Source organism: Leucoraja erinacea, chromosome 14 (assembly GCF_028641065.1).
Source record: "Leucoraja erinacea ecotype New England chromosome 14, Leri_hhj_1, whole genome shotgun sequence".
Taxonomy (NCBI): domain Eukaryota; kingdom Metazoa; phylum Chordata; class Chondrichthyes; order Rajiformes; family Rajidae; genus Leucoraja; species Leucoraja erinaceus.
The window spans coordinates 6606525-6632582 of NC_073390.1; the positions used below are offsets into that span (position 1 = coordinate 6606525).

Below are 26058 nucleotides of genomic sequence, written 5' to 3' on the forward strand. Positions count from 1 at the left end.
GGGATCCCGTTAGAGGTGGCGAAAATGACGGAGGATTATCTGTTACTTTCCCTTGTAACCGCAGGAAATGCTGCACTTGTTGCTTTACCTCCCCCCTTGACCCAATCCTCCGACCGTCTATGACTACCTACGACTACCTACGACTAGCATCACAACCTACCACGACCTACCTACAACCTACCTACCACCTACCTACAACCTACCTAAGAGTAAAGAGTATCGATTTTGTCCATTTATCAGGCTAGAAAAAATGCCGCAACCTACTTGATGCCATGAGTACCTACGACTAGCATCACGACCTGCTACGACCTACCTGCGACCTCGTGGCAACCATGCTGCGAGGATGAGTCAAGGGCAAACTCGGCAGAGGTCGTGAATTAGGTTGTGAAAGTGGGACAGGGGCTTTACAGGGCCAGAGACCCGGATTTGTGACCTACGTGGGTTTTCTCAGATCTTTGGTTTCCGTCCACAATCCAAGGAGTTAATTGGCTTGGTATAAATATAAAATTGTCCCTAGTGTGTGTAGGATTGTGTTAATGTGTAGGGATTGCTGGTCAGTGCAGACTTGGTGGGCCAAAGGATATGTATCTCTAAACTAAATTAGAAACTTGCCAGGACTTGCACATCTGTGCATCAGGCAGAGTTAATTAGAAAGAAGACCCATCCCCCTTAACCTTGCCTGAGGATGCCATGCCAAGCATCTGGTGTCATGAGCAGCCCTCAGGCTGAATGGCACAGTCAGGTAAGGCAGGGGTGAGCTATGCCTCGATAAGGCAGAGCACGCAGCAGTCCCTCAGTTCTCTAAAGATGGTAGGTCTAGTTTTACATTCGCCCACTTTGTTCTCAATAGCCCGTACATTTGCCAACAATATACAGTACCTGGGAGGGAGGACTTGAAACCTTGCTGTTTCAGTCTCATCTGGAAGGTGTTTTAAACGGAATCTGAAGGATGGATTTTTACACGGTTGATATCTAGAACACGCTGCAAGAGGAAATGGTAGAATTACCTATTTAAATGGCATTTAGCAGACATTTAAATAGACAAGGAATAGAAAAATACAATCATATTGAGAAGGAATGGGATTAGAGTGGATGGGTAAAGAGGTTGGTGTAGACACAGTGGGATGAAGGATCAATCATAATGCTGTACAATTCTATAATAAACTGAAAAGAGAAAAATATTAATTGTAGGAAGTTACGGACAAAGTCAGCTCCCATTACCATTATCTTGAGAATCTAAATTTTCTTCCAAATGTATAAAATATATGGGAGCATTCTTACTTGATGTAATTTCTGGAGTTTTATTGTGTAACAGGAATTGCCTACTGCTACGACACTGATGCGCCGTGCCCACGCACGTTAATAAATAATCTTTACAACGTGAATAATCATTTAGAACAAACATCGTATGTTGAAATAGAATAGAGTCCTATATGTTTCAAACATTGTTAAGCATAGAGAGTTACATTTAAAGCCAGCTTGCCTTGCTGCTTTGAAGGCGTTGCGTTGAGATATTTGCCTCGCTACATAGAATAAGGTAATATTTTGTATTTTGTTCTGATACATGTGGTGGTTGTTTCAAAGGGAAAGATGAGACGGTGCATGAAACGCGTTTATTAATGTGAGTGCGACTCGTATTGAATGGCAAGATAAATCAACGATTGTAAATTACTGGGTACATAGTTGATGATCTAAACTATCAGTGGGATTCTATATATTTTTTGGCAAATTGCCAAAAACACCAGGCAGGATTATAGCAACATTACCAGGCGTGCCAGAAAACAATTGCAGCCCAGTTTGGTGTTCATATAATTGAAACATCACAGCGATTCTACAAAACTGGCAAATCTTGATGGCTTCCTCGTTATCAAGCCCAGTTATAACTTGGTATTGTGTGCCTAGGAACAAATAGGTAACATATCTCTACATCACCGTCTATGTCTTGTTTCCCTTCCCCCTGACTCTCAGTCTGAAGAAAGGTCTTGATCTGAAATGTCACCCATTCCCCCTCTCCAGAGATGCTGCCTGTCCTGCTGAGTTACTCCACCATTTTGTGTCTATCTTCGGTTTAAACCAGCATCTGCAGTTCCTTCCTCCACAAATAGTTACGCTGGTTTTATGTGCAATACAAAACCAACCCCTTTAGCTGATAAATTCACATAATCTAGGTAGATAACAGAAGTAAAAATATGCAGAGAGCAACTTCATAATTTACTTCCTCAGAAATATCACAGGAGGATCTGTCTATTAATTGGGGGCCCCTAACCTGAGATGGATACATCTAACTGTTTGGGGAGATCATGCAGGAAATTTACATTTTTAAGGCAAAATATGAGCTGATTTTCTTCTGGAGAGGGAGGCTTATTCAATGGAAAGAACAGAGCGTACTTTGCACAAAGGTTGATGTTGCTCTTAAATTCACATTGAAGGAGCCAGTGTGTAGTCTGAGGAAGGGTCTCGACTCGAAACGCCACCCATTCCTTCTCTCCAGAGATCTTGCCTGATCCGCTGAGTTACTCCAGAAATTGGGGTCTTTCTTTGGTTTAAAGGACCCAGTGATTGTCTACAGGAACAATCTTCTCGAATTCTTAACCTTGGGGAATTCTGTCATCAACCCAAGTCACTAACTTTATTTCTCTCTCTACTGGATAGTTTCTTTAACTCTTTCTATTTTTACCTTAAACAAAACTACGAATCACAGCAGGAAATATTTTTGTAAAAATAGTAACGTTTATGAGGTGCAAGTTACTTGTACAAATGTGGTGAAAGTAAACATAAAGGTTGCTAAGGAGGACTGGATACATTCGTGACAACAATGGCTTATTATAAATTCACAGATTCATAGAAGATGGTTTTGATATTGATTTATTATTGCCTCATAAGTTCATAAATGATGGGAGCAAAATGAGGCCATTCGGCCCATCAAGTGTACTCTGCCATTCGATCTTGGCAGATCTATCTCTCCCTCGCAACTTCATTCTCCTGCCTTCTCCCCATAACCTCTGACACCCGTACTAATAAAGAATCTATCTATCTCCCCTTAAAAAATATCCATTGACTTGGCCTCCATGGCCTTCTGTAGCAATGAATTACACTGATTCACCAACCTCTGACTCAAGAAATTCCTGCTTGTGTACCAAGATAGAGTAAAAATAGAGTAGAGTGTAGCATTCATGTTGAATCCTTCATCACAGACATGGATGCAGTGGAACTAGTTGCAAGACGTCCAGCAAAAGCTATTGCTCTTTGGACAATAAACCAAGACATCAATTAATTATTCCTGAATGGATTAAGGGATATAGATTGAAGATAGACACAAAAAGCTGGTGTAACTTAGTGGGACAGGCAGCATCTCTGGAGAGAAGGAATGGGTGACATTTCGGGTCGAGACCCTTCTCAGCATTTCGTGTCTATCTTCGGTTTAAACCAGCATCTGCAGTTCCTTCCTAAACAAGGGACATAGATCGTCCTAATTACAGATGAAAAATACCTTCAGGCAGAAACCAATGTACTGGTATTGGAAGTGGTATTAGTATTGGTTATTATTGTCACCAAGATACAATTAAAACAGAGTGGATAGATGCACCACATTATTTAATAGTCTTCTCTATTTTGAGTGAGATATTTGGAAATTACCTATGGCAAATACCCTTGTACATTTCCCATTAGACCAAGCCAAGAACTGTAGAGAAAACTAACAGATCCTTCATGTTGAAGGAAGATTCAGACCACTGTCTCCATTATTACCAAAGTGGTAAATTACAGGACCAGAATTCCAGATGCCTGGACTAATAATCCTAATATTTGTGATAAACTCCCAACATGGCAGCTCTGGAATATCAATTCAATTAATAATCTGAAATCTGCAACAGCTTTTGGTTTTACCAGCATTTTTCTGGGGAGGAAATCAGCGATAATGACTTGGGCAGGCAAAAATATCTCCATCCTCAAAAATAGTGAAACCTACTGAATAATGAAAGGTCTGGACATAATGCATGTGGAGAAAATGTTTCTAGTAGCTGGTGTGTTGGGACCAGAGGGCACAGGCTCAGAGTAAAAGGATGCGTGGTGGCATCAGGTGACAACCCAAGGTCACAACAAACCATCGACTCTCGAGAGCGGCGTCTTGGTGTGGGAGGTGCTAGTCACGGGGTCGGTACCTGATTTCTTATTTAAGGCTGGGCAACGCCCGTGTCATTGGAGGAGTAGGGAGCTCAACTAGTGCACACAACTCGTGCCTGACTAGTTTTTGGCTGGACTCCTGCGAGTCCCCCTACACTGGTGACCCCGACGTGATGTGAAGTGGAACCCTAAAGAAGGCAATCCAAGTTGCCATGAGGGCATGAGCGCAGGACTCAGTTGAAGTGTCCGTGAGCAGGAAGGCCTCCGGCCACCTCAAACACGCGACGGCGGCAGGCCGCCGGAACGATAGGCCTCGGCTGATCCATGGATATGTCACAGAGGATAGAACCTGAGGGACCCAACAGCATGTCTTCAAGCACCAAGCCACAGATGCATGAGCATAGTTGCACGAGCCAAGGTCTCCTTCGCCCCTTCAAATGCCGACGTGGTGATAGCGTCCCACCGTATCTCCCGCTGCTTGCCCGTCAGCAACTGGAAAAACGGCCGCAAAAATTTGGCAGCCGCCAGAACAAATCGGTGATAAAATGTGACCATCCCTATGAACTCCCGGCCACATACCGTAGCAGGCCGTGGGAACTGGTGGATTGCCTCAACCCTGTCCGGCAGAGGTACTGCTCTGTGCCGTGTCTCCCGATGCCCCAGGAAGCTGATGGCCCGAAGGCTGAATTGGCACTTGCCAGGGTTAATTACGAGGCCATGGTCACTGGGGCATTAGAAGAGTAGACGCAGGTGGGCGCAGCGTTCCTCTCGCGAGTGACTTGCCACGAGGATGTCATTCAAGTAGACAAATGGGAAGTCAAGCCTGTGCACCACGGTATCCATCAGGCACTGAAAGGCCTGTGCGGCATTCTTAAGGCCGATGGACATCCGCAGGAACTCGAACAACGCGAACAGTGTGATATCCGGTCGCATGGGGATCTGGCGATATCCCCGGACTTGGTCGATCTTGGAGAAGAACCTAGCCCTGGCCAGATGTGCTGAGAAATCCTGTATGTGAGCAATAGGGTAACGGTCTGTGGTCGTGGCCTCGTTAATACGGCGGTCGTCCCCGCACGGCCTCCAGCCAGCGGACACCTTCTGCATCATGTGCAGCGGGGAGGCACAAGGGATGTTGCAGCGTTGAACGATACCCATGGCCTCCATACTCCAAAACTCCGCCTTTGCTATGGGGAGCTTAGGAGAGAGCTTACGGGCGCGGGCGTGGAGCGGACAAAATATGGTGCATAACACAATGCCTCAGGCTGGCCGAGCTGAATGGGGATGACAATGTCTGGAAACAGATCCAGTACCTGGGCGTAGACATTGTCCACCGTCTCTACGGGATTGCTGACCGGCACGGTGGACGCAGTAGAGCGCAAGGAGATCTTCTAAAAAATTGATGCGTGGACGAGATGTTGGCCCCTTACGTCCACGAGGAGCGACTGCGCCTGCAAGAAATCTGCGTCCAGCAGTAGCTGGGCCATGTCCGCGATGATGAATGGCCAGGTGAAATGGCACGCGCTGATAATGACAGGAACCGTGTTAATGGTTACAGGGTGAAGACAGGAGAAAGAAGGTTGCGTGGGAAAAATAGATCAGCCACAATCGAATGGTGAAACAGACTTGATTGTTCGAATGGCCTAATTCTGCACTTTTGTCTTATGATCTTATGATTATGAAAACTCAATACCCATTATTAAAAATAAGCCACAACACATTCATGCTAAGTGGTAAAAACCACAACTAAGCAACATCGTAATCATTGGACCTGATCAAAGGTCTGTAATCTAGGTTGGAACAGTACAGAGCCCGTTATGCTGATGGCTCACTGTTGCAGCAACCCAGGTTAAATCCTGACCTGTGGTGCTGTCTGCGTGGAACTTGCAAGTTCTCCCTGTGATTGCTTTGGTTTGAGTTTCTTCCATGTGCACTTGTTCCCATCCACATCCCAAAGACGTGTGGGTGATTGATCAATTGCATCAACCTTGTTAAATTGCATTTGGTTGGAGATGGTAGAATCTGTTAGCGTGGTGGTGGGGGGAGGGCAATGATCATGTTACAGGAACAGAATTAGGCCATTCAGCCCATCGAGTCTGCTCTACCATTCAATCGTGGCTAGTCTATCTCTCCCTCCCAACCCCATTCTCCTGCCTGCTCCACGTAACCCTTGACACACGACAAATCAAGACTCTGTCAATCTCAATGTGAAATATATCCAATGACTTGGACTCCACAGCCTTCTGTGGCAATGAATTCCATAATCAGAAGAGAGAAAAATGAGTATATAAGGATGCTTTCCGGTCAGCCCGGACCTGGTTGTCTGAGGGACCTGCTGTACGACTCATTGACTTTGCATCACATCTTGTTTTGAATAGTGTTGAATGACTAAATAAGCAAAAATATCCCCTTCCTCAATAATCGTGGAGCTAAGCTGTGAGTGCCAGGGACAAGGATAATGCCCATGTTCATCCAAAAGGTCTGAATCGATGATCCATCTTAACTTTGTCTTGAGATCCCCACCATGACAGAAGCTAATCTTCATGCAATCCTATCTAGATTGAGTGAGTCCTCAGATACTCTGGTAAAACTGAAATCAATGGGGAAAATACTCCACTGATTGGAATTGTACCTTGTGCAAAGGAATATGAATTGTAGTTGTTGTAGCTTATTCATCAGGGCCCCAGGACATGTAATAGTTCCTCAGGGCAGTGTGCTGGTCCCATGTCATGTCCAATTCCATGCCTGGCTACTCAGCAAGTGAAGCAGCCCATGTTCAAATGCAACAAGACTTAGCCAACATGTAGGCATCATGGGCTAATAGATATTAAGTAACATTGTTGAGTGTTCGACCAAAAAATACCTGAGTGTCGTCACTGATGAGAAAACCAACTGGACTAACCACATAAATTCTGTGGGGACAAAAAAAAGACACCAGATGCTGGAATTTTGAGTAAAAATAAACCACTGGAGAATCTCAATAGGCCATGCAACATCTGTGGAGGTGAATGGATGTTTAGGGTCGGGATGGCGATGTTTCAAATCTTTTCCACTGAACCTCCAACCTTAATCTCCACCCATCTGTATCTCCACCCACCTCTCCCCAAGCTGACCGGTCTTCATCTGAATCTACTATCCCTTGCTAACTCTTGCCCCACCCTTAACCATCACTTCACTCTACTGGCCATTTCCCTCTACTCTATCAGTCTGAAGAAGGATCCCAACCAGAAATGTCTTCTGTGTAGAGAGGAACTGCCGTTGCTGGTTTATACCAAATATAGACGCAAAATGCTGGAGAAAGCCTGAAGAAGGGTTCCGACCCAAAACGTTACCCATCCGTTTTTCTCCAGAGATGCTGCCTGATCCGCTGAGTTGCTCCAGCACTTTTTACCTATCTTCAGAAACGTCTTCTGTTCATTTTCCTCCACGGATGCTGCCTGTCCAGCCGAGTTCCTCCAGCAGTTGTGTTTTTGTACATAAATACTGCAGCTACGAGAGAAGGTCAGAGACTCCTGCAGCGAATGAATCAGCACTTGACAGTACAGGGCCTCTACTCGCTGGAGTTTAGAAGGTTGAGGGGGGGGGGACCTCATTGAAACTTACAGAATAATGAAAGGCATAGATAGAGTGGATGTGGAAAGGATGTTTCCACTGGTGGGAGAGTCTAGGACCAGAGGTCATAGCCTCAGAATTAAAGGCCGCTCTTTTAGAAATGTAAATGAAGATTCGGCCATCCATTTGGGCAGTCACGGTGGCGCAGTGGTAGAGTTGCTGCCTTACAGCAAATGCAGCGCCGGAGACCTGGGTTCGATCCCGACAACGGGTGCTGTCTATGCGTAATTTATACATTCTCCCCGTGACCTGTGTGGGTTTTCTCCGAGATCTTTGGTTTTCTCCCATACTCCAAAGACGTACAGGTTTGTAGGTTAATTGGCTTGGTAAATGTTAAAAATATTGTCCCTACCGGGCATAGGATAGTGTTAATGTGCGGGAATCGCTGGTCAGCGTGGACCCGGTGGGCCGAAGGGCCTGTTTCCACGCTGTATCTCTAAACTAAACAAAACTAAAAAAGATGGTCTGTAAGAATATTCTGACTGAAGAAAAGGGCAAGGAACATTGGACACGTTGATGGCTGCCTGTTTTAGGGTTCTGGTATCTTTAACCATTTGTTGTAATTTGTAATGACAATTATACCATAAATTGCTAAATGTACGGGAACTTCATCTGCTAACAGTGTGTATCTGAATGTCACAGGTCCATTGAAAAGGAACGGGCACAACTAACCCACCAAGGATAACTTCTGTGTAAACGATTCTTTTTAAAGTGAACATTTAGTACCTGTCTGCGGAACTGATATCCCAACATTATGGAGGGAGGTAAGTTTAAAATGCTCCACTACATTAAAAAAGATTAAGCTTAGATAGAAACTTAAGGATATTCAATCTGGTATATCTATGAGATAACTACCTTCATTGCTGTCTACAATGCTTCTGAAGGAGTTTCATTAAAACATACATTGAAATTTGGCTTCTCAAGGTTCCACACTACCTTTTGTATTCAAGGGAGAATTTAATGTATTGGAAATTAGCCTGAAATAAATGTCCACAAACAGATTACCACCTTAAGATGGTAGCCTGATGCTTGCAGGGAATAAGGTGTTGGCAGTCACCGCCATAGAATCAGCTCATGGGCTGTGAAGAAACTGTACTACAGTCAGGTGTGTGGGAGACCTCACTTCCATGTGCAGAAAGCAGAAAGTTTGATAAAGTTGGGGCTGAGTTGTTTGTGATGTACATAAACAACTTGGATGTAAATGTAGGCACAAGGAACTCCAGATACTGGAACGGTGGGTGCCTGTGACATGCTGCCACGGGTGGCAATGAAGGCAGATTGATAGTGGCTATTAAGAAGCATTTAGATAAGTGCATGGATATGCATGGAATGGAGGGATATGGATCGCATGCATGCAGCGGAGATCAGTTTAACTTGGCATCAGGTTCAGCATGGACACTGTTGGGTAAGGGCATGTTTCTGTGATATAGTCTTTCTATGTTCTATGTTCTATGACACTGCCTGGCAGCAACCTATAGTTTTAATGGGACATTTGGAGTATCGCATCTGTGCTTTATGTTCAATTAAATATTCAGTTCCCTCAAACCCCAGCAATTATAGGCATAGATATCCACATTGGTTGAATGGGAGCAACTTGACAATGCTTGACATTCACCCCCACTCTGATTCAAATGTCACACTTGGGAGGATAATAGTAATGCCGCCACCATGTTCATTACGGTAATTAGGACGATAGATTAGGAGTGAGATTGAGGAACGTTTCTGTGAGGTAAAAACTGCCCTTTACTTGGCAGGAACATAGGACCATGAGTCACATGATTATTGCCTGTACCATTCAGAAATAACATCAATTTATTGATTGAATTAAAAACAGAGAAACTCCAGGCAATATATTTGAAAGATCTTTGAAAGGCCATCATCACAAAAGATCCACCCTCTCCTCTCCCTCCCCCTGGTCCTTCCAGCAAATATTGTTTTTATTTCAGATATCACACATCTGCTGTATTTGATATTGCCCTTGATTGATTTGGTTATTCAGAAAGTTTCTTTCAACATTTGATAGTTTCTTAATTAAAATTATGAAATTCAGCATTTTATGCCATTTAATAAAGAAGATCAACGTGCTTAGGCAATGCCTCAATAAATTACTTTTCAGATGATAACTTTAATTTGAATGACAATATGGGCAATGGAATAGAGAGGAGTAAAAAGGAATATAGATTGGATACTATATTCTTGAACATAGTGTTTGAGGAAGAGAGGAAAGTATATTGATGACAATATTGTGGCGGGGGCTGGCAGGAATCCAGTCAAAAACTAGCCGGACACAAGTGTGTGCTTTGGACGTGTTTATTCTTCTGCATACAGTTCCCTACTCCTCACTGACACGGGCGTTGCCCGGCCTTAAATAACAACTCAGATAACGACTCACGCCTCCCCCACCAAGGCGCCGCGCTCTAGAGCCGACGGTTTGCTATCAGGTGCTGCCACATGACCCCCCCCCCCCCAGAACCAGAGGCACCGAACCGCACAGGACGTCGCACGAGGCGGCCCGAACGCATAATAATAATAATAATTTGAATTTATATAGCGCTTTTCAAGGACTCAAAGTCGCTTTACAAGGCAAGGCAAACAAAAAACAAAAACAAAAACAAAAACAAAACAAAACAGAACACAAACAGAACACAAACAAGAACACAAGAGGCAATAGCAGACGGAGAAGCGGCAAACAAACAGCGCCAGCGTCCTCTCCGTGCAGCGTCCTTTCAGATAAAACATAAAAAATCTGCCGGAAATAGCAGGGGATCGGGGATCAAATGAGATGGAGGAACTGAGTGAAATCCAGGTTAGCCGGGAAGTGGTGTTGGGTAAATTGAATGGATTAAAGGCCGATAAATCCCCAGGGCCAGGTAGGCTGCATCCCAGAGTACTTAAGGAAGTAGCCCCAGAAATAGTGGATGCATTAGGGATAATTTTTCAAAACTCTTTAGATTCTGGAATAGTTCCTGAGGATTGGAGGGTAGCTAATGTAACACCACTTTTTAAAAAGGGAGGGAGAGAGAAAACAGGGAATTACAGACCAGTTAGTCTAACGTCGGTAGTGGGGAAACTGCTAGAATCAGTTATTAAAGATGGGATAGCAGCACATTTGGAAAGTGGTGAAATCATTGGACAAAGTCAGCATGGATTTATGAAGGATAAATCATGTCTGACGAATCTTATAGAATTTTTCGAGGATGTAACCAGTAGAGTGGATAAGGGAGAACCAGTGGATGTGTTATATCTGGACTTTCAGAAGGCTTTCGACAAGGTCCCACATAAGAGATTAGTATACAAACTTAAAGCACAAGGTATTGGGGGTTCAGTATTGATGTGGATAGAGAACTGGTTGGCAGACAGGAAGCAAAGAGTAGGAGTAAACTGACCCTTTTCACAATGGCAGGCTGTGACTAGTGGGGTACCGCAAGGCTCAGTTCTGGGACCCCAGCTATTTACGATATATATTAATGATTTGGACGAGGGAATTGAATGCAACATCTCCAAGTTTGCGGATGACACAAAGCTGGGGAGCAGTGTTAGCTGTGAGGAGGATGCTAGGAGGCTGCAAGGTCACTTGGATAGGCTGGGTGAGTGGGCAAATGCATGGCAGATGCAGTATAATGTGGATAAATGTGAGGTTATCCACTTTGGTGGCAAAAACAGGAAAGTAGATTATTATCTGAATGGTGGCCGATTAGGAAAGGGGGAGATGCAACGAGACCTGGGTGTCATGGTACACAAGTCATTAAAAGTAGGCATGCAGGTGCAGCAGGCAGTGAAGAAGGCGAATGGTATGTTAGCATTCATAGAAAAAGGATATGAGTATAGGAGCAGGGAGGTTCTACTGCAGTTGTACAGGGTCTTGGTGAGACCACACCTGGAGTATTGCGTACAGTTTGGGTCTCCTAATCTGAGGAAATACATTCTTGCCATAGAGGGAGTACAGAGAAGGTTCACCAGACTGATTCCTGGGATGTCAGGACTTTCATATGAAGAAAGACTGGATAGATTCGGTTTGTACTCGCTAGATTTTTGAAGATTGAGGGGGGATCTTATAGAAACTTACAAAATTCTTAAGGGGTTGGACAGGCTTGATGCAGGAAGATTGTTCCCGATGTTGGGGAAGTCCAGAACAAGGGGTCACAGTTTAAGGATAAGGGGTAAATCTTTTAGGACCGAGATGAGGAAAACCTTTTTCACACAGAGAGTGGTGAATCTCTGGAATTCTCTGCTGCAGATGGTAGTTGAGGCCAGTTCATTGGCTATATTTAAGAGGGAGTTAGATGTGGCCCTTGTGGCTAAAGGGATCAGGGGGTATGGAGAGAAGGCAGGAACAGGATACTGAGTTGGATGATCAGCCATGATCATATTGAATGGCGGTGCAGGCTCGAAGGGCCGAATGGCCTACTCCTGCAGCTATTTTCTATGTTTCCATGTTTCTATAACAATAATAAAGATAAACATAAAAACATCCCCCCACAATGTTTCCATTATGAGGGAAGGCACAATGTCCAGTCCCCATCCCCAGTTCACCCATAGTCGGGCCTCCACAGTTGCCTCCACGGAGGCCCGATGTTCCAGGCCGTTCTAGTCAGTTGATGGTGCACCGGCGTCGGGAGAGTCCTCTCAGCGGCTTGGGACACCTGGAACGGGCGCCTCCTTACCGGAGACCGCGGCTTCCGAAGCCAACAAGGCTGCGCCAGTTGGAGCATTTCCACTGGCGATCTCGTTGCGAGATCCCAGGCTCCCGGTGTAAAGATCGGCGCCGCCACCCGCGGCTGGCCGCTCCACAGTCCCGCAGCTCCGCGATGTTTTTTCAAGGTGGTTCTTTAGCTCACCGAAGCTCCAGCACGGCGACCCGGGCTGGGCATCGCCCGCTCCGCGATAGCGCTCCAGCGCTGTGCCGCCGCCGAAGCCGAGGTTCGGGGCTGTCCCCGACAGGAAAACGCCGCTCCAGGCCCACTGGTAGGCCGCGAGGACGGGTCGACGGTGCAGCCCGGAGAAAAGCTGCCTCTCTGACCAGGTAGGGACCCTAGAAAGAAGTTTCCCCCTCCCCCCCCCCACATTAAAAAGTCTAGACCTCCTAAAAACAAAACACTAAAACTCACTAAAGATTTTTAAAAAGAGTGAAAAAGACGGACAGCTGCTGGCTAGGCAGCCATACACAGGACGGCGTCCCCACAGCATGGATACAATCCCGTGCCCCGGGGGCTTGCTCGGTTCGGGAGAATCTCCGGGAGCCCGGGATGGCGGTCGCCCGTGACGGGGAGGTTGAGCCACATGGACTGGCTCGCTCAGGTCCAAGTGGGCCGGATTCAAATGAGCCACAGACACCATTTCATGCCGTCCACCCATGTCCAAATCGAATGTAGTAGGCCCGTGCCGCAGCACACGAAAGGGACCTTCATACGGGCGCTACAAGGGTGACTTGGGGGAGTCACAGTGATGAAAAACTTACGGGCAGCCCATCAGTGGCAGTGGCACATGGGAAGGGGCCACTCCATGACGTGACGATGGGATGGGTGACAGGGCGCCGACCCTCTCCCGCAAGCGGATCAGCACCGATGACGGGGGTTCCTGGGACCCATCACCAGTAGGGCCAAACTCCCCGGGGACAGTGAACAGAGCACCATATACCAACTCCGTGGAGGACGTTGACGGATCCTGCATGGGGGCCGTCCGAATCCCCAACAGGCCCCACGGCAACACACCCATCCACCCAGGGCCTGTGAGACGAGCCTTCAGGGCGGCCTTCAGACAGCGGTGGAACCGCTCCACCAACCCATTTGTTGGGGATGGTACGCTGTCGTGTGGTGGAGCTGCGTCTCCAATAGGCGGGCCATTGCGGACCATAGTTCAGATGTAAACTGGGCGCCCCGGTCGGATGTGATGTGCAGTGGAACCCCAAAGCGGGCAATCCAGGCTGCTACGAGGGCACGAGCACACGACTGTGTTGAAGTGTCCATGAGCGGGATGGCTTCTGGCCACTGCGTAAAACAGTCGACCACCATAAGCAGGTGTGAAACTTCTTGGGAAGGAGTCAGCGGCCCCACGATGTCCACGTGTATGTGATTGAACCGCCGGAGTGGCACTGCAAAGTCTTGAATGGGCGCCCGGACGTGTCTATGCACCTTTGATGTCTGGCACGGGATGCACGCCCAGGCCCAGCGACCGACTTGCTTCTGAAGTCCGTGCCACATAAACCTTGCGGCTAGCATAGCGACCGTGGCCCGGATGGATGGATGTGCCAGCCCATGGATCACCTCCAACACGCGACGGCGCCAGGCCGCTGGAATGATAGGCCTCGGCTGACCCGTGGATACGTCACAGAGGATGGAACCTGAGGAACCCAACAGCTCATCCTCAAGCACCAAGATGGCGGCACGGTACGCCGGCATCTCATCGTCCGCCAGCTGGGCCGCCGCCAAGTCAGAGTAATCTATCCCCGAGGCCGGGTTAAGCATGGCTGCAATGGCCGGATGCCACGAGGTTGCATTTCCCAGCGATGTGCCGGATGTCCGTTGTATTCTCCAAAATAGCCACCAGCTATTTCATATAAATAGCGCTGCTGACGGGCGGACCAAGGATCCAAAACCTTCAAATGCAAATGTGAGGGGCTTGTGGTCATGAAGGCTACAAAGGAACGGCCCTCGAGGAAGTACTGGAAGTGCCGCACTGTGAGGTGTAAGGCTCCTCAACCCTTGGGTGCCGGCTAAGGAAGGCGAGAGGCCGCCAACGGCTGTTAGCGGACTGTTCGAAAAAGCCGGCGACCGCAGAGTCTGAGGCATCCACGGTAAGGGCTGTGGGGGCATCGGCCGACAGATGTACGCGCATAGTCGCCCGAGCCAAGGCCTCCTTCACCCCTTCAAATGCCGCCATGGCGACAGCGTCTCACTATCTGCCGCTGCTTGCCCGTCAGCAACTGAAAAAGCAGCTGCAAAGGTTCGGCAGCCGCCAGAATGAACCGGTGTAAAATGTGACCATCCCTATGAACTCCCGCAGGCCACGTACCGTAGCAGGCTGTAGGAACTGGCGGATTGCCTCAACCCTGTCCAGCCGAGGCACTGCTCCGTGCCGTGTCACCAGATGCCCCAGGAAGTCGATGGCCCACAGGTCGAATTGGCACTTGTCAGGGTTAATTACGAGGCCATGGTCACTGAGGTGCGAGAAGAGTAGTTGCAGTTGGGCGCAGTGTTCCTCACGCGAGCGACTTGCCACGAGGATGTCGTCCATGTAGACAAACAGGAAGTCGGACATCACGGTGTCCATCAGGCGCTAAAAAGCCTGCGCGGCATTCTTGAGGCCGAAGGGCAATTGCAGGAACTCGATAACCCGAAAGGGGTGATAATTGCCGTCTTGAGGACATCCTCCAGTCGCACGGGGATCTGGTGATATCCCCGGACTAGGTCGATCTTAGAGAAGAACCTAGCCCTGGCCAGATGTGCTGAGAAGTCCTGTATGTGTGGAATAGGGTAACAGTGAGCACTCGTGGCCTAGTTAATACGGTGGTCATCCCCGCACGGAGCGTCGAACGATACCCATGGCCTCCATACTCCGAAACTCCACCTTTGCTATGAGGAGCTTGTCAGGAGCGAGGGCGTGGAGTGGTGGACCCGATGTCAGAATATGGTGCATGACAACGTGTCTCAGGTTGGCCGAGCTGAACTTCGGGGTGACAATGTCTGGAAAATCAGCCAGTACCTGGGCGTAGACATTGCCCACTGTCGCTACAGGGTTGCTGACCAGCGCTGTGGGCGCAGTGGAGTGCAAGGAGATCTTCTAAAAAATTGACACGTGGATGAGACGTTGGCCCTTCACGTCGACGAGGAGTGACTTCACCTGCAAGAAATCTGCGCCGTGCAGCGGCTGGGCCACGTCCGCGATGATGAAAGGCCAGGTGAAATGACATGCACTGAAAATGACAGGAACCGTGCCGATGTCATATGTGTGGATTAAACTGCCATTCGCAGCAGTTAACGGGGGACCCCTCTTACTAGCACAAAGGTCGAGTCCAGATGGGGGCAATACGCTGACCTACGCCCCAGTATCCACCAAGAATCTGAGCCCCGAGTGCTGGTCCCAGCCGTACACTCGATGGATCCTGCTGGCCACCGCAGTGACTATCGGCGGCTGGAGCTGCCATTTCCCGGAAACGAACATGGCTGGCCTTGGATCTCCTGGGTCCTGCTCAGCCATCATCCTCTCCTGTGCCACTTGTCTTGTCTGTGGCTCCTGTGGGCATGGCCCTCGTGTGGGCATGGTCCTGGGTCACTGGGCCAGCCTGGTCATTGATTCAATCCGGTCCAGCGATTCTGCGGATTCCAGCAGCTCCAGGTATTCCATCGCACCCACCTGTTGCTGGTCAGAGATCCACAGCTCATCAGCACGGGCTGCTAGCTGGATGGGATCTTCAAAGCTCTCCCACACGAGCTGCTGGTGGAGGTCTCGTGGCAACTGCTGCAGGTGGATTAATTCAAAGAGTGGACAGGGCAGGTGGTCACCCGTGACCATGAGCATCTTGCTCATGAGGATGGATGGCATCCGGTCGCTGAGCACCGCCCATGTTAAGGACATGACAGGCGCGCTGCATTCGGCTCGGCCCGTAGATCCGGAGCAACAGCCCCTTGAGGCCTGTGTATTTCCCCACAACCGCCGGGTTAGCCAGGTAAGTATTGACCCGACCGGCCGTCTGCTGGTCAAGGGCGCTTCCCACGTAGTGATAACGAGTCCCGTCTGCTGTAACGCCGCGGATGTGAAATTGGGATTCGGCCTGTCGAAACCAAACCCTCGGCTGCGAGGTCCAAAATGTAGGCAGTTTCAGGGAGACCACGTTGAGTTCGGCCTCTTCGGCCTTATAGGCGGCAGCGGCAGAATGCATTTTTTATGTTGTTGTAATTTCCCTTCCAGGATTACACTCCTGGACGTCTGGGGTCACCAACTGTGGCGGGGACTGGCAGGAGTCCAGCCAAAAACTAGTCGGACACAAGTGTGTGCTCTAGACGTGTTTATTCTTCTGCATACAGCTCCCTACTCCTCACTGGCACGGGCGTTGCCCGGCCTTAAATAACAACTCAGATAACGACCCCGTGACTCGCGCCTCCCCCACCAAGACGCCGCCCTCTAGAGCCGATGGTTCGTCGTGACCTTGGGTTGCTATCAGCTTCCGCCACAATGTCATTGATTACTATTCTTGTTTTCGAGGCAGCAGGAAACTAAATGATAGTGCATCTGAAATTTCACATCTTAGTCAAAGAACATATAATACATCTTATAGTTTATAATCGTGCACCTCGTTAAATATTGTTACCCTGGTTATATTTCTAGATTATTTGTTTAAATCTTTAGCTGCTTTAAAAAGAAGATGGATTTTTGAGGTGCTGATGGCATCTCACAGCAACCACCAGGCTTTTTCTAGAGTTTGAATGAGCTGTGCTTCAAAACATTTTTACAGTAATTCTGACCGTGATTCCCATTTTCCCATTCTAGGAGATACTCTTCAAGAACTCAAAGAAACTCACATCAAGGTCTTGAAAGAAATGTGTGTGTGCATAAGAAGAGAGGTGGCATTGAACAAGTTTACAGATCTATGGATTGTTGAAAGTAATGCACGATCTTGGCAGCAGGAAGCCTCGGATCACCTGGTCAACACGCCAATCCATCCTCTCAGCTGCTCAGAGATTTTACAACCAGCAAACGGAGGGGATAGACTTCCGAGAACCGCCATTACAAAAGGAATAGCAGGAATTGGCAAAACTGCGTGTGTCGAAAAAATAATTTACGATTGGGCTGCAGGTTCAATTCTCTCAGAATTTGATTTCATATTCATGTTCCCATTCTATAAGCTCAATATGCTGCCACAAAAGGCACTAAGCCTGGAGCAACTGATCCAGTTTTGCTATCCACATATCCAGTCTTGCAAACAGATATTTTCAAGCACGTCAATCAAATGCTTATATATTTTCGATGGACTGGATGAAAGTAGACAAACCCTGGATTTTGAAAACCAGTTGGCTTGCTATGATGAATGTGAATCGAGGTCACTCGAATCCTTGCTCTCAAACTTAATCAGAGGCAACATCCATCCTTCCTCTTCAGTTTGGATAACTACCCGGCCAGCAGCCATGGGTCAGACGCCTCCAAGTTTTATTGACAGACTGACTGAAATTCAAGGGTTCCGTGGACGCGAGAAGGTCGAGTATTTTCGCAATAAATACGAAAATGGGCACTTGGCAGCGAAAATGATTTCCGTCGTGAAGACCGAAAGCAGTTTATCCCTTCTATGTTTCCTGCCCGCTTTCTGTTCTGTTCTCTCAACCTATTTGGAGGATGCACTTAAGTCATTTTCATCTCATGAGCCCAGTGATTACATGCCCATAGCAACCACGCCTGTCTTCAACAAATTCCTGGCACACACCCTTTTCCTTCTGCAACATCGACAGGCATATTTAAGAGGTGCAAAGCAAACCTTTGCTGAAATGATGAAGTCAAAGCAAAGCGACATCATGAGTTTGGGGAAATTGTCATTTGATTTGCTGAGAGGCCAAACATATAAATTCAGTGAGAAGGTTTTAAGAACATACAATGTTGATGTCTCCATGGTTGAGAGTGGATTTTGCAGAGAACTTGGAAAGGAAAATGGAAATAACATAGAGAAAATCTTTGCTTTTGTTCAAGGAGCACTACAGGAATATTTTGCTGCATTGCATGTATTTCTTTCTTTTAACAACATGAACTATAATCCTTTAATGACATCAACCAAATCAAAGGTGCTACATCGACATGAAAAGCCCAGCTATTTCCATGTCCTAAAACAGGCCTGCGAAGAAACCATCCAAAGTTCCAATGGTCACTTAGACTTATTTCTCAGATTCCTTTGTGGATTAGGGACAAAAACAAACCAGCAAAGTCTAAAGGGGCTGATGACAGGTTGTGAAATTCAGCATGATGATGCAACAAGGATCATTCAATTTTTGAAGCAAAAATTACAGAAAGATATTCCTCCAGAAAAATGCCTCACTCTTTTGCTTTGTTTAATTGAATTAGATGATAATTCATTTGTGGTGCAGATTAGCAAGATGCTGTCCACTGGGGCTGCCACATATCAGACTCTGTCACCCCTGGATTATTCAGCACTGGCCCTTGTTTTGCAAAGGTCAGGCCAAAAAAGTGAGATATTCAATTTATCTGAACACAAAATAACTTCCATCGGACTTCGGAGATTGGCTCCAGTTCTGCCTTCTTTTACAAGTTTAAAGTAAGACATGGTTTGCTTAGAAAATGCTTAATTCAATGTCACCTGTGAAGTGATTTTTGTACAGTAATAATGTGGTGGGGGTGAACTTGTAACAGTTCAACTGTTGATTTATCTCAATATTACATGTTTACTTTGAGATTTGGGAAAACTAAGAGTTAATTGTACCATCACTGTTAATTTTCATCCTGTCGTTTACTTACATTTCACTGATATCCTCTCCTGAAAGACATTGCAAGACTTCAGAGAGAGGGTTGTAGAGAGGGGTTGGCTGGATTGCTCCCACATAGTACTGCTAAGAACTCAGTGGCATCCTTCCTTGCTGCAATCACTCTGTGAATGATTTTTTTAATGTGCTTTCCTTGTTCACAAAAAGGTGCCGGTATTGTATTGAATACTTGAATGACAAGACACAGTGCAATTATTTTCTTGCATACCCAGGTATGCAAATTGTCGCCCATAAAGTGCACTCACAAAGTTACAAAAATCCCCCCCCCCCCACACCAGGTCCCCCTTTGTTCTTCCTCCCCTCCCTCATGGCAGTCTCCCCCCCCCCCATGCCGGGTCCTTCTTTATTCTTCCTCTCCTCCCTCATGGCTGTTCGCCCACGGTGTGTCCTCCTTCGTTCCTTCCCCCGGCAGCAGCGTTCTCACTCCACGTGGTCCGTCCTTCTTTGCCGGCACCATCATCGACCGCCGCACCGACCTATCCACTAATGCTGCCGGGTCCTCTCCGGGCGAACATTATGCATGAATAATAAACACACGTCACATAGATGGAAAATGAAATAGTGATGATTAACTTTTTAGAGAAGCCAGTATGTACATGATATTTTGATCTTGATACAAATGAAAATATCTGAAGTAATCTGAAATGTTCATTTCAAACCCTTGCGCTGCATGTTCTGATTGGCACTTACTTGCACACTGTTGTTCATTGATATTATTTTATTTTTATTATTCCCATGCCTCTAACAAGAGCTGATCATAAACTTATTATTTCTTGCTACCTCCATTACTGCGTTCATTTTAACTGTTCTGTCAATAATTTAGTAGTTACATATATTCTCACATGATGTACAAGACAAATTGAGTTCTAACAAAACTTCAGTGACCTGAAACATTAACTATTGTCTCTCCTTGGATGCTGCCTGACTAGCTGAGTGTTTTCAGCATTTCCTGTTTTTATTACACATCTAGTCATAGTTTTTGTATTGGTATTTGAGGTCAACATTTGCATTTAATTTGTATTACTTTAAGTTTCATTTAATTGACATTTAACATGTTCATGACATGGAACAGTGACATTACATTTATGCTACACTTGTAATGTTTACTGTGCTTGATAAGATACACTGCCAATCTTCCTAGTTTTTACTTCAACTAATAACTAGTTGTTAAATGTATCTTGTAGATATCCACCAAATATTTTTAAAGGAATGTCATAGATGTGGAGAGGATGTTTCCACTAGTGGGAAAGTCCAGGACCAGATGGCATAGCCTCATAATTAAAGGATGTTCCTTCAGGAAGGAGATGAGGAGGAATTTCTTTAGTCAGAGGATGGTGAATCTGTGGAATTCTTTGCCACAGAAAGTTGTGGAGGCCAAGTCAATGGATATTGTTAAGGCAGACACAGCGATAGATAGATTCTTGATTAGTATGGGTGTTGGGGGGTATGGGGAGTAGGCAGGGGAATGGGGTTGAGAGGGAAAGATAGATCAGCCATGATTGAATGTCAGAGTAGACTTAATGGGCTGACTGGCCTAATTCTGTTCCTATCATTTATGAACTTATGAAAATGAGATTCTTGAGACTATAATAGGATCAGTACATAAAATAATAATTGTTTTAACAGAGGAACTAACTGTATTTATTAATACTTGAAGCTTATATCTCAATTTGCAATCTGTTGCAATTTGATTACAAACTTGTTGATACTTTGTTTCCATTTAGGCTGAATGGATCAAATTTAGGAGATTCTGGAGTCAAAGTATTATCTGAAGTAATCAAGAGTCCAGTTGGTAAACTGCTAAATTTGGAGTAAGTAAACCTAAATGCCTCATCCAATTTGTCCCTTATACAACTTATACTGGTGCATTGAATCAGTCCTGTATCTGAATTGAAGTATATTTTGGATTCTGGCCACTGAACTCGATGTTTTTGAGATATGAATTAAAAATACAGATTACTTTAAAATGCTTATATTTTCAGGCCCATAGATGAAAAGCATTGGTTAGTCAGAGCTTGTATTATATTGAGATGATTGGAATAGTCAACCTGTTTCTAAATTTTCAGAGATCCTCAATAAAATAAAATATCAATTAATTATTTTTTTTGTTCAGTCATCAAGTAATGGAGTCCCAACCAATGTTACCCAGGCACCCATAGCTATAAAACAAAAATGAGTCGTTGGTTAGTTGAATGTACAAATATCACAGAAAGCCATTTACATTTGTGGCAAGAAATACATTGGAAGTTACAAGCCGATTAACTTTCTCCCTACTCAACCTCTAAATACTGCATCAAAATGTATTACTGTGCTACAGAATTTGGAATGAGCTGTTCGGGATGCAAAATGTTTATCCTTTCCGTATTGCACAGGTTGGAAAGAAATGATCTCACGCATAGATGTTGTGAGATCCTGGCCATCATTGTGAGCAGTAATAGGATGCTGAGAAACCTGAGCCTTCGCGATAACCATCTGGGAGATAAAGGGATGTGCTTATTGTCTGCAACACTGAAGAATACAGAATGCAGAATACAGAGACTGAAGTATGTAAAATACTTTGCATGTGTGATTCCAAATGTTTCCAAACATAGCAAGTGCACGCCAAATTTTGAAGGTAGCTTCCTTCTGTACAAACCTCAAGCAGAAGTTCCTCCTTACAGTTTTCTTACGCATTGCCTAAACCTATCTGCTCCTGTTAACCCAATTGCCATTTAATTAAATCCTGCTATTCTTAACACAAAGATCTGAGCCCATTCAGCATCCACTCCAGGGAGCATCTTAATCTAATGCTGTCCTCTGAAGATTTGGAATGTCAAACTTTGCAACAATTAGACCACCTTTCTCATTGTGCACTTTTTTTAAAGCTCTCCAATTAGCCCTACTGAGGTTCAGATTAGTGCGTATATTCGTACAAATTACCAGTAGCACTTTGTGGTTGTGATAGACAGCACTCCACTGATCCACTCTCCTCTATTGCTCATCTACATCTACGTCCACCTGACTCTAATTTGAATTTCTGCAGCATGGCCCTACCACTCATCATTGTGTCAGTTGGTTGCAACAATAGCTTGCCAATGGTTGAATGCACAAAGGGTAGAATTGTCCCAGAATTGACCTCTGATTCATGCTTTTATCTTTATATGACTTCTTATATGGCTTATTCGACCAGCCCTGGCTGTAGGCTGTAACATCAAAGCTGTGTAAACAGTTTCAAGTAATATAATTGTGGTTTTACTTCGGAGTCACGTGAGGGACTCCATGAAAGAAACCCGCTACGACGCATGCGTGTCATATCGCATACACGCATTGAACGAGTCAGAAGTGGGAGACGACGTCTCCCTAGAGAGAAGGCAAAGAAGCAGGTAAGAGACTGCAAAAATTTTTCCACTTACCTTGCAGGTAGGAAATACAAGAAGCTGCAGGAGCTGGAGGGAGACTGCAGAAATTTTGCAGCCAGACCAGCAGCAGCAGCCGTTAGCGTGAATTCTCTCCGGAGAGGATTCCCAAACGGCTATTTTTAGCACAGAACAGCTGTGCCCGACGTCGCTCCCCGCACCGGCAAAGAGACTGCTGCCGGGCGGGAAACAAAGCTACACGGCCCGGGGAGTTTCTAGACCAAGTCGGGTCTATTTTTAGATGCAGTCGTTCGGCGCTCCGCAGCTGATTAAAGCAGCTGCTCCACCAGGAGAGAGAGAGAGCAGACATCGGGAACAGCAGCCCATGGACCTGCGCTACGGGGTCCGTGGGGCTGCGGGAGGAAGGACGTTCCTCCGAAAACGGCAGGCTGAAAACCAGTACAGGTAAGAACAAATTTCCCTTACCTTTTTTGGTGCTTTTTCCAGAGTGCTTGCTGTATTCTGAAGAGACTGGTGTGTTGCTGAACAGCAGGGAGCCACCTAAGGAAGGCAGGCCACAGCCACAGGTCGTTACTGGTGGGATGCTGAACAGCAGGGAGCCAGCGACTGATGTCAGTATAGAGCTGAAGGGCTGTTGTTTAATGACCAGCAGCAGCCAGCTATAAATGTCGGCACCAGCATCTCCCAGAGGGGAGCGAGGGCCAAACTTCACCCTAAATGGGTAGAGGTGCCCGTGAGTACCAGGACCATGGGGAACGGTCCAGTGCCCGTAGGCATGGGGACGGGCTGTGGGATATACCGCGTGCGACTAGTGCCCGAGAGCACCAAGGTCGGCAGGAGCGGTCCCATATATTAAGCACCCGCGACGACTAGTGCCCGAGAGCATGTAAGTCGGCTGGAGCGGTTTGCTGGAGTAAAATTCTCCATATTGGCAGGCTCCGGGATTGGAGGTAGCCACAGTGGGCAAATAATAATATAAGTCCCACAGCAGTTTCCCATATGGGCTGCATGAAATGTCGGACGCCTCTGAGGAGGGTATGGAAGGTCTGACGGGGTAAGCCTGAGCAGGTGATGGAGCCACTGTCCCCTATTGAAGGGGGGGGGAAACAACCTGCCGAATATGATGAGCAGTACTGCCAGCAGAACTCACGGAGAATGATTGCGAGAGGATGGCTGTGAGTATTGAAGGACTGTGTGTCCACCCATCAACTTCAAGCTAATATTTTGCTGAAGTGTTGGCAAGGCTTCTATACCCCGGAATATTGTGGTGCTCTTAATGTAGCCATTGTTACAGGTGCATTTGCAGACATGTTGGGAAGGCCGTTAGGAGTTGGGAAAATCCGTAATACTCTGAAAGGTCTCATGGCGGGCATAACAGCTTTGGCCCGCATGTTAAATAAGGTGTACAAAATTAGTGACCACAAGGATGCCATTAGCACTATTTTTTTGCAATGTGCAGTTTGAAGGGCCATTAAGCCAGCTCTAGACCCTAGTTCGCTATACTATGTAAGCAAAGGGTTATAGACCCCGTTATTTGGGGGGGGGAGACCTGTCTAATCAGGTAAAGAATTGGCGAGGAGTCTTGACTTGGGGGCTGATTAAAGCATCCAAAGGTTATCTGGGGAAGACATTAACCTCATGTGCATCCTAGAGAGAGGTGTGTTTTTTGTAATTATACTACAAAGAATTGGGCAGAGGTACCCAGCAGCAGCGTCCTGTTTAGGGTTTGGGCCGGGACGACCACTGTGGAAGATGCAAAAGTAACATTAACCATTAGGCTCTCCACAACCGCATATGAAACCAAGAAAAATAACTTGGTTACCACCAATACCATGGAGGTAGGTGAATTTGGGGCTCCAGCATTAATAGGGAGCACGGAAGTTGGAGGGATATTGCAACTTCATGTTGAAGCGTGGTGTAATATATCTATGGACAGATATATCCTTAGCAGTTTTAAGGGATATCTGATAGAGTTTCTACACAAACAAAACCCTCCAGTACAACATATACCGGACAGATATACATGCTGGTAATGGAATAAACCAAACCTGAAAAACAGGATTTGTCTCAAATATCTTTATTAGAAATAAGAAAGATGGGGGTTGCCGTATTATTATGGATTATCAATACTTCACAATGTTGTGCAATATATTCATTTTAAAAATGGATATTTTTAGCAGTGCTAAAGACTTAGTGTTCAGCAAGCTACTGTATGGCAAGTATTAATCTTTAAGATCCTTGCTACTCAATATCCAACAGGGGGAAAAATTTTAAACCAGCGTTGGGACTGCTGCAACACCAAAATCATAGAGTAATGGTATAGTTGGATGATATCCTTATTGTGGGAATAACTTATGAATCGGCATGTTAGCCAGTGGTTGCCACTAAACAATTGTTTGAACAGCTGGGATTCATTATCCATCCACTTGTCAAAATTGACACCATTAACACATTTAATATGTTAATGACTTTACTAATATGGAAAGCCACAGAGTTTAATGGGCGCATATATTATAGAGGTCATTTATTTTGGCCAAGGGAAAAATGATAGAAGCTATAAAAGAATTACAATGTTGGGAACACAATGTTAAGTATTGCTCCAAACCCAATAGTTATTCACAACCCGTCTGTGCTATTACAAACAGATGCCAGTGCAATTGGTTATGGTACAACTGATACCGTCTCGAACTATGGGGGAGATGGAATATATAAGAAGCTAACCTACATAACACTAAGGGTTAGAAATGTTAAGTGCATTTCATGGGCAAAAATCTTATTGCTCAGGAATGAAACTGCAGCATGGTAGATGGTAGATAGATAATACCTCGGTGATGGCATATTTAAGTCATATGGGTGGAAAGATATCACCAGCTTGTGATGAATTGGCAAATTAAACTTGGGAATGGTGTGTCCAAAGGAATATTTGGTTATGGGCTACGTATCTACCAGGGATACTAAATCAGTGGCAGACACCAGGCCACGAAAAATTATTGGAAGTACTAAATGGATGTTGGATAGATGGTATTTGCTAAAATCAGTAAAGTAGGTAAGGCCGGATATTAGAATTGCATCCGGGGTTAAATCACCAGTTACCGAGGTATGTATCATTGATACCAGATCCTGAGGCAGAAGCTACAGATGCTGTTTCACTGCACTAGGGGAGGGGTTTTCATTTATGTATTACCTCCTTGTCTAGTTATAAATTTGGGGTACGAAGGGACATTCAACAGGAATCGGCATTGGGGATGTCTTAGTACCTGATTGGCTTACCCAACTATGGTTTTCCCGGGGTACAGGACATGGTGCTGGAACTATGTATAACGGTAGACGTAGTCCTAAGTTGCTGGTGCATCCAGTAACTGAGGATAGCTATCCATGTCATAGAAAATATTGATTTAGTAGGTTGTAGACTCTATAACACCGCTATGGGACATGGGGCTATCGATAGAACTGTGGACATGATCACAGCAGCACGAAGAAGGTCTACTCTT

The 26058-nt window shown here is 45.9% G+C and overlaps 1 protein-coding gene across 3 annotated transcripts in view; it reads left to right on the forward strand.

The window, feature by feature from the left end:
* The first annotated feature begins 824 nt into the window (after positions 1–824).
* Positions 825–26058, forward strand: part of LOC129703225 (NACHT, LRR and PYD domains-containing protein 3-like) — a 51529-nt gene continuing 26295 nt past the window's right edge. The window contains exons 1-5 of one of the 3 annotated variants that reach the window (XM_055645453.1): positions 825–1537; positions 8374–8495; positions 17218–18985; positions 20936–21022; positions 21584–21754. In XM_055645453.1, the coding sequence (XP_055501428.1) occupies positions 8486–8495; positions 17218–18985; positions 20936–21022; positions 21584–21754 (2036 nt within the window). In that variant the 5' untranslated portion in view covers positions 825–1537; positions 8374–8485. Of the gene's footprint in view, positions 1538–6148; positions 8496–16259; positions 16397–17217; positions 18986–20935; positions 21023–21583; positions 21755–26058 lie in introns of those variants that run through there. The other 2 variants (XM_055645452.1, XM_055645454.1) reach the window with 2 other exon arrangements.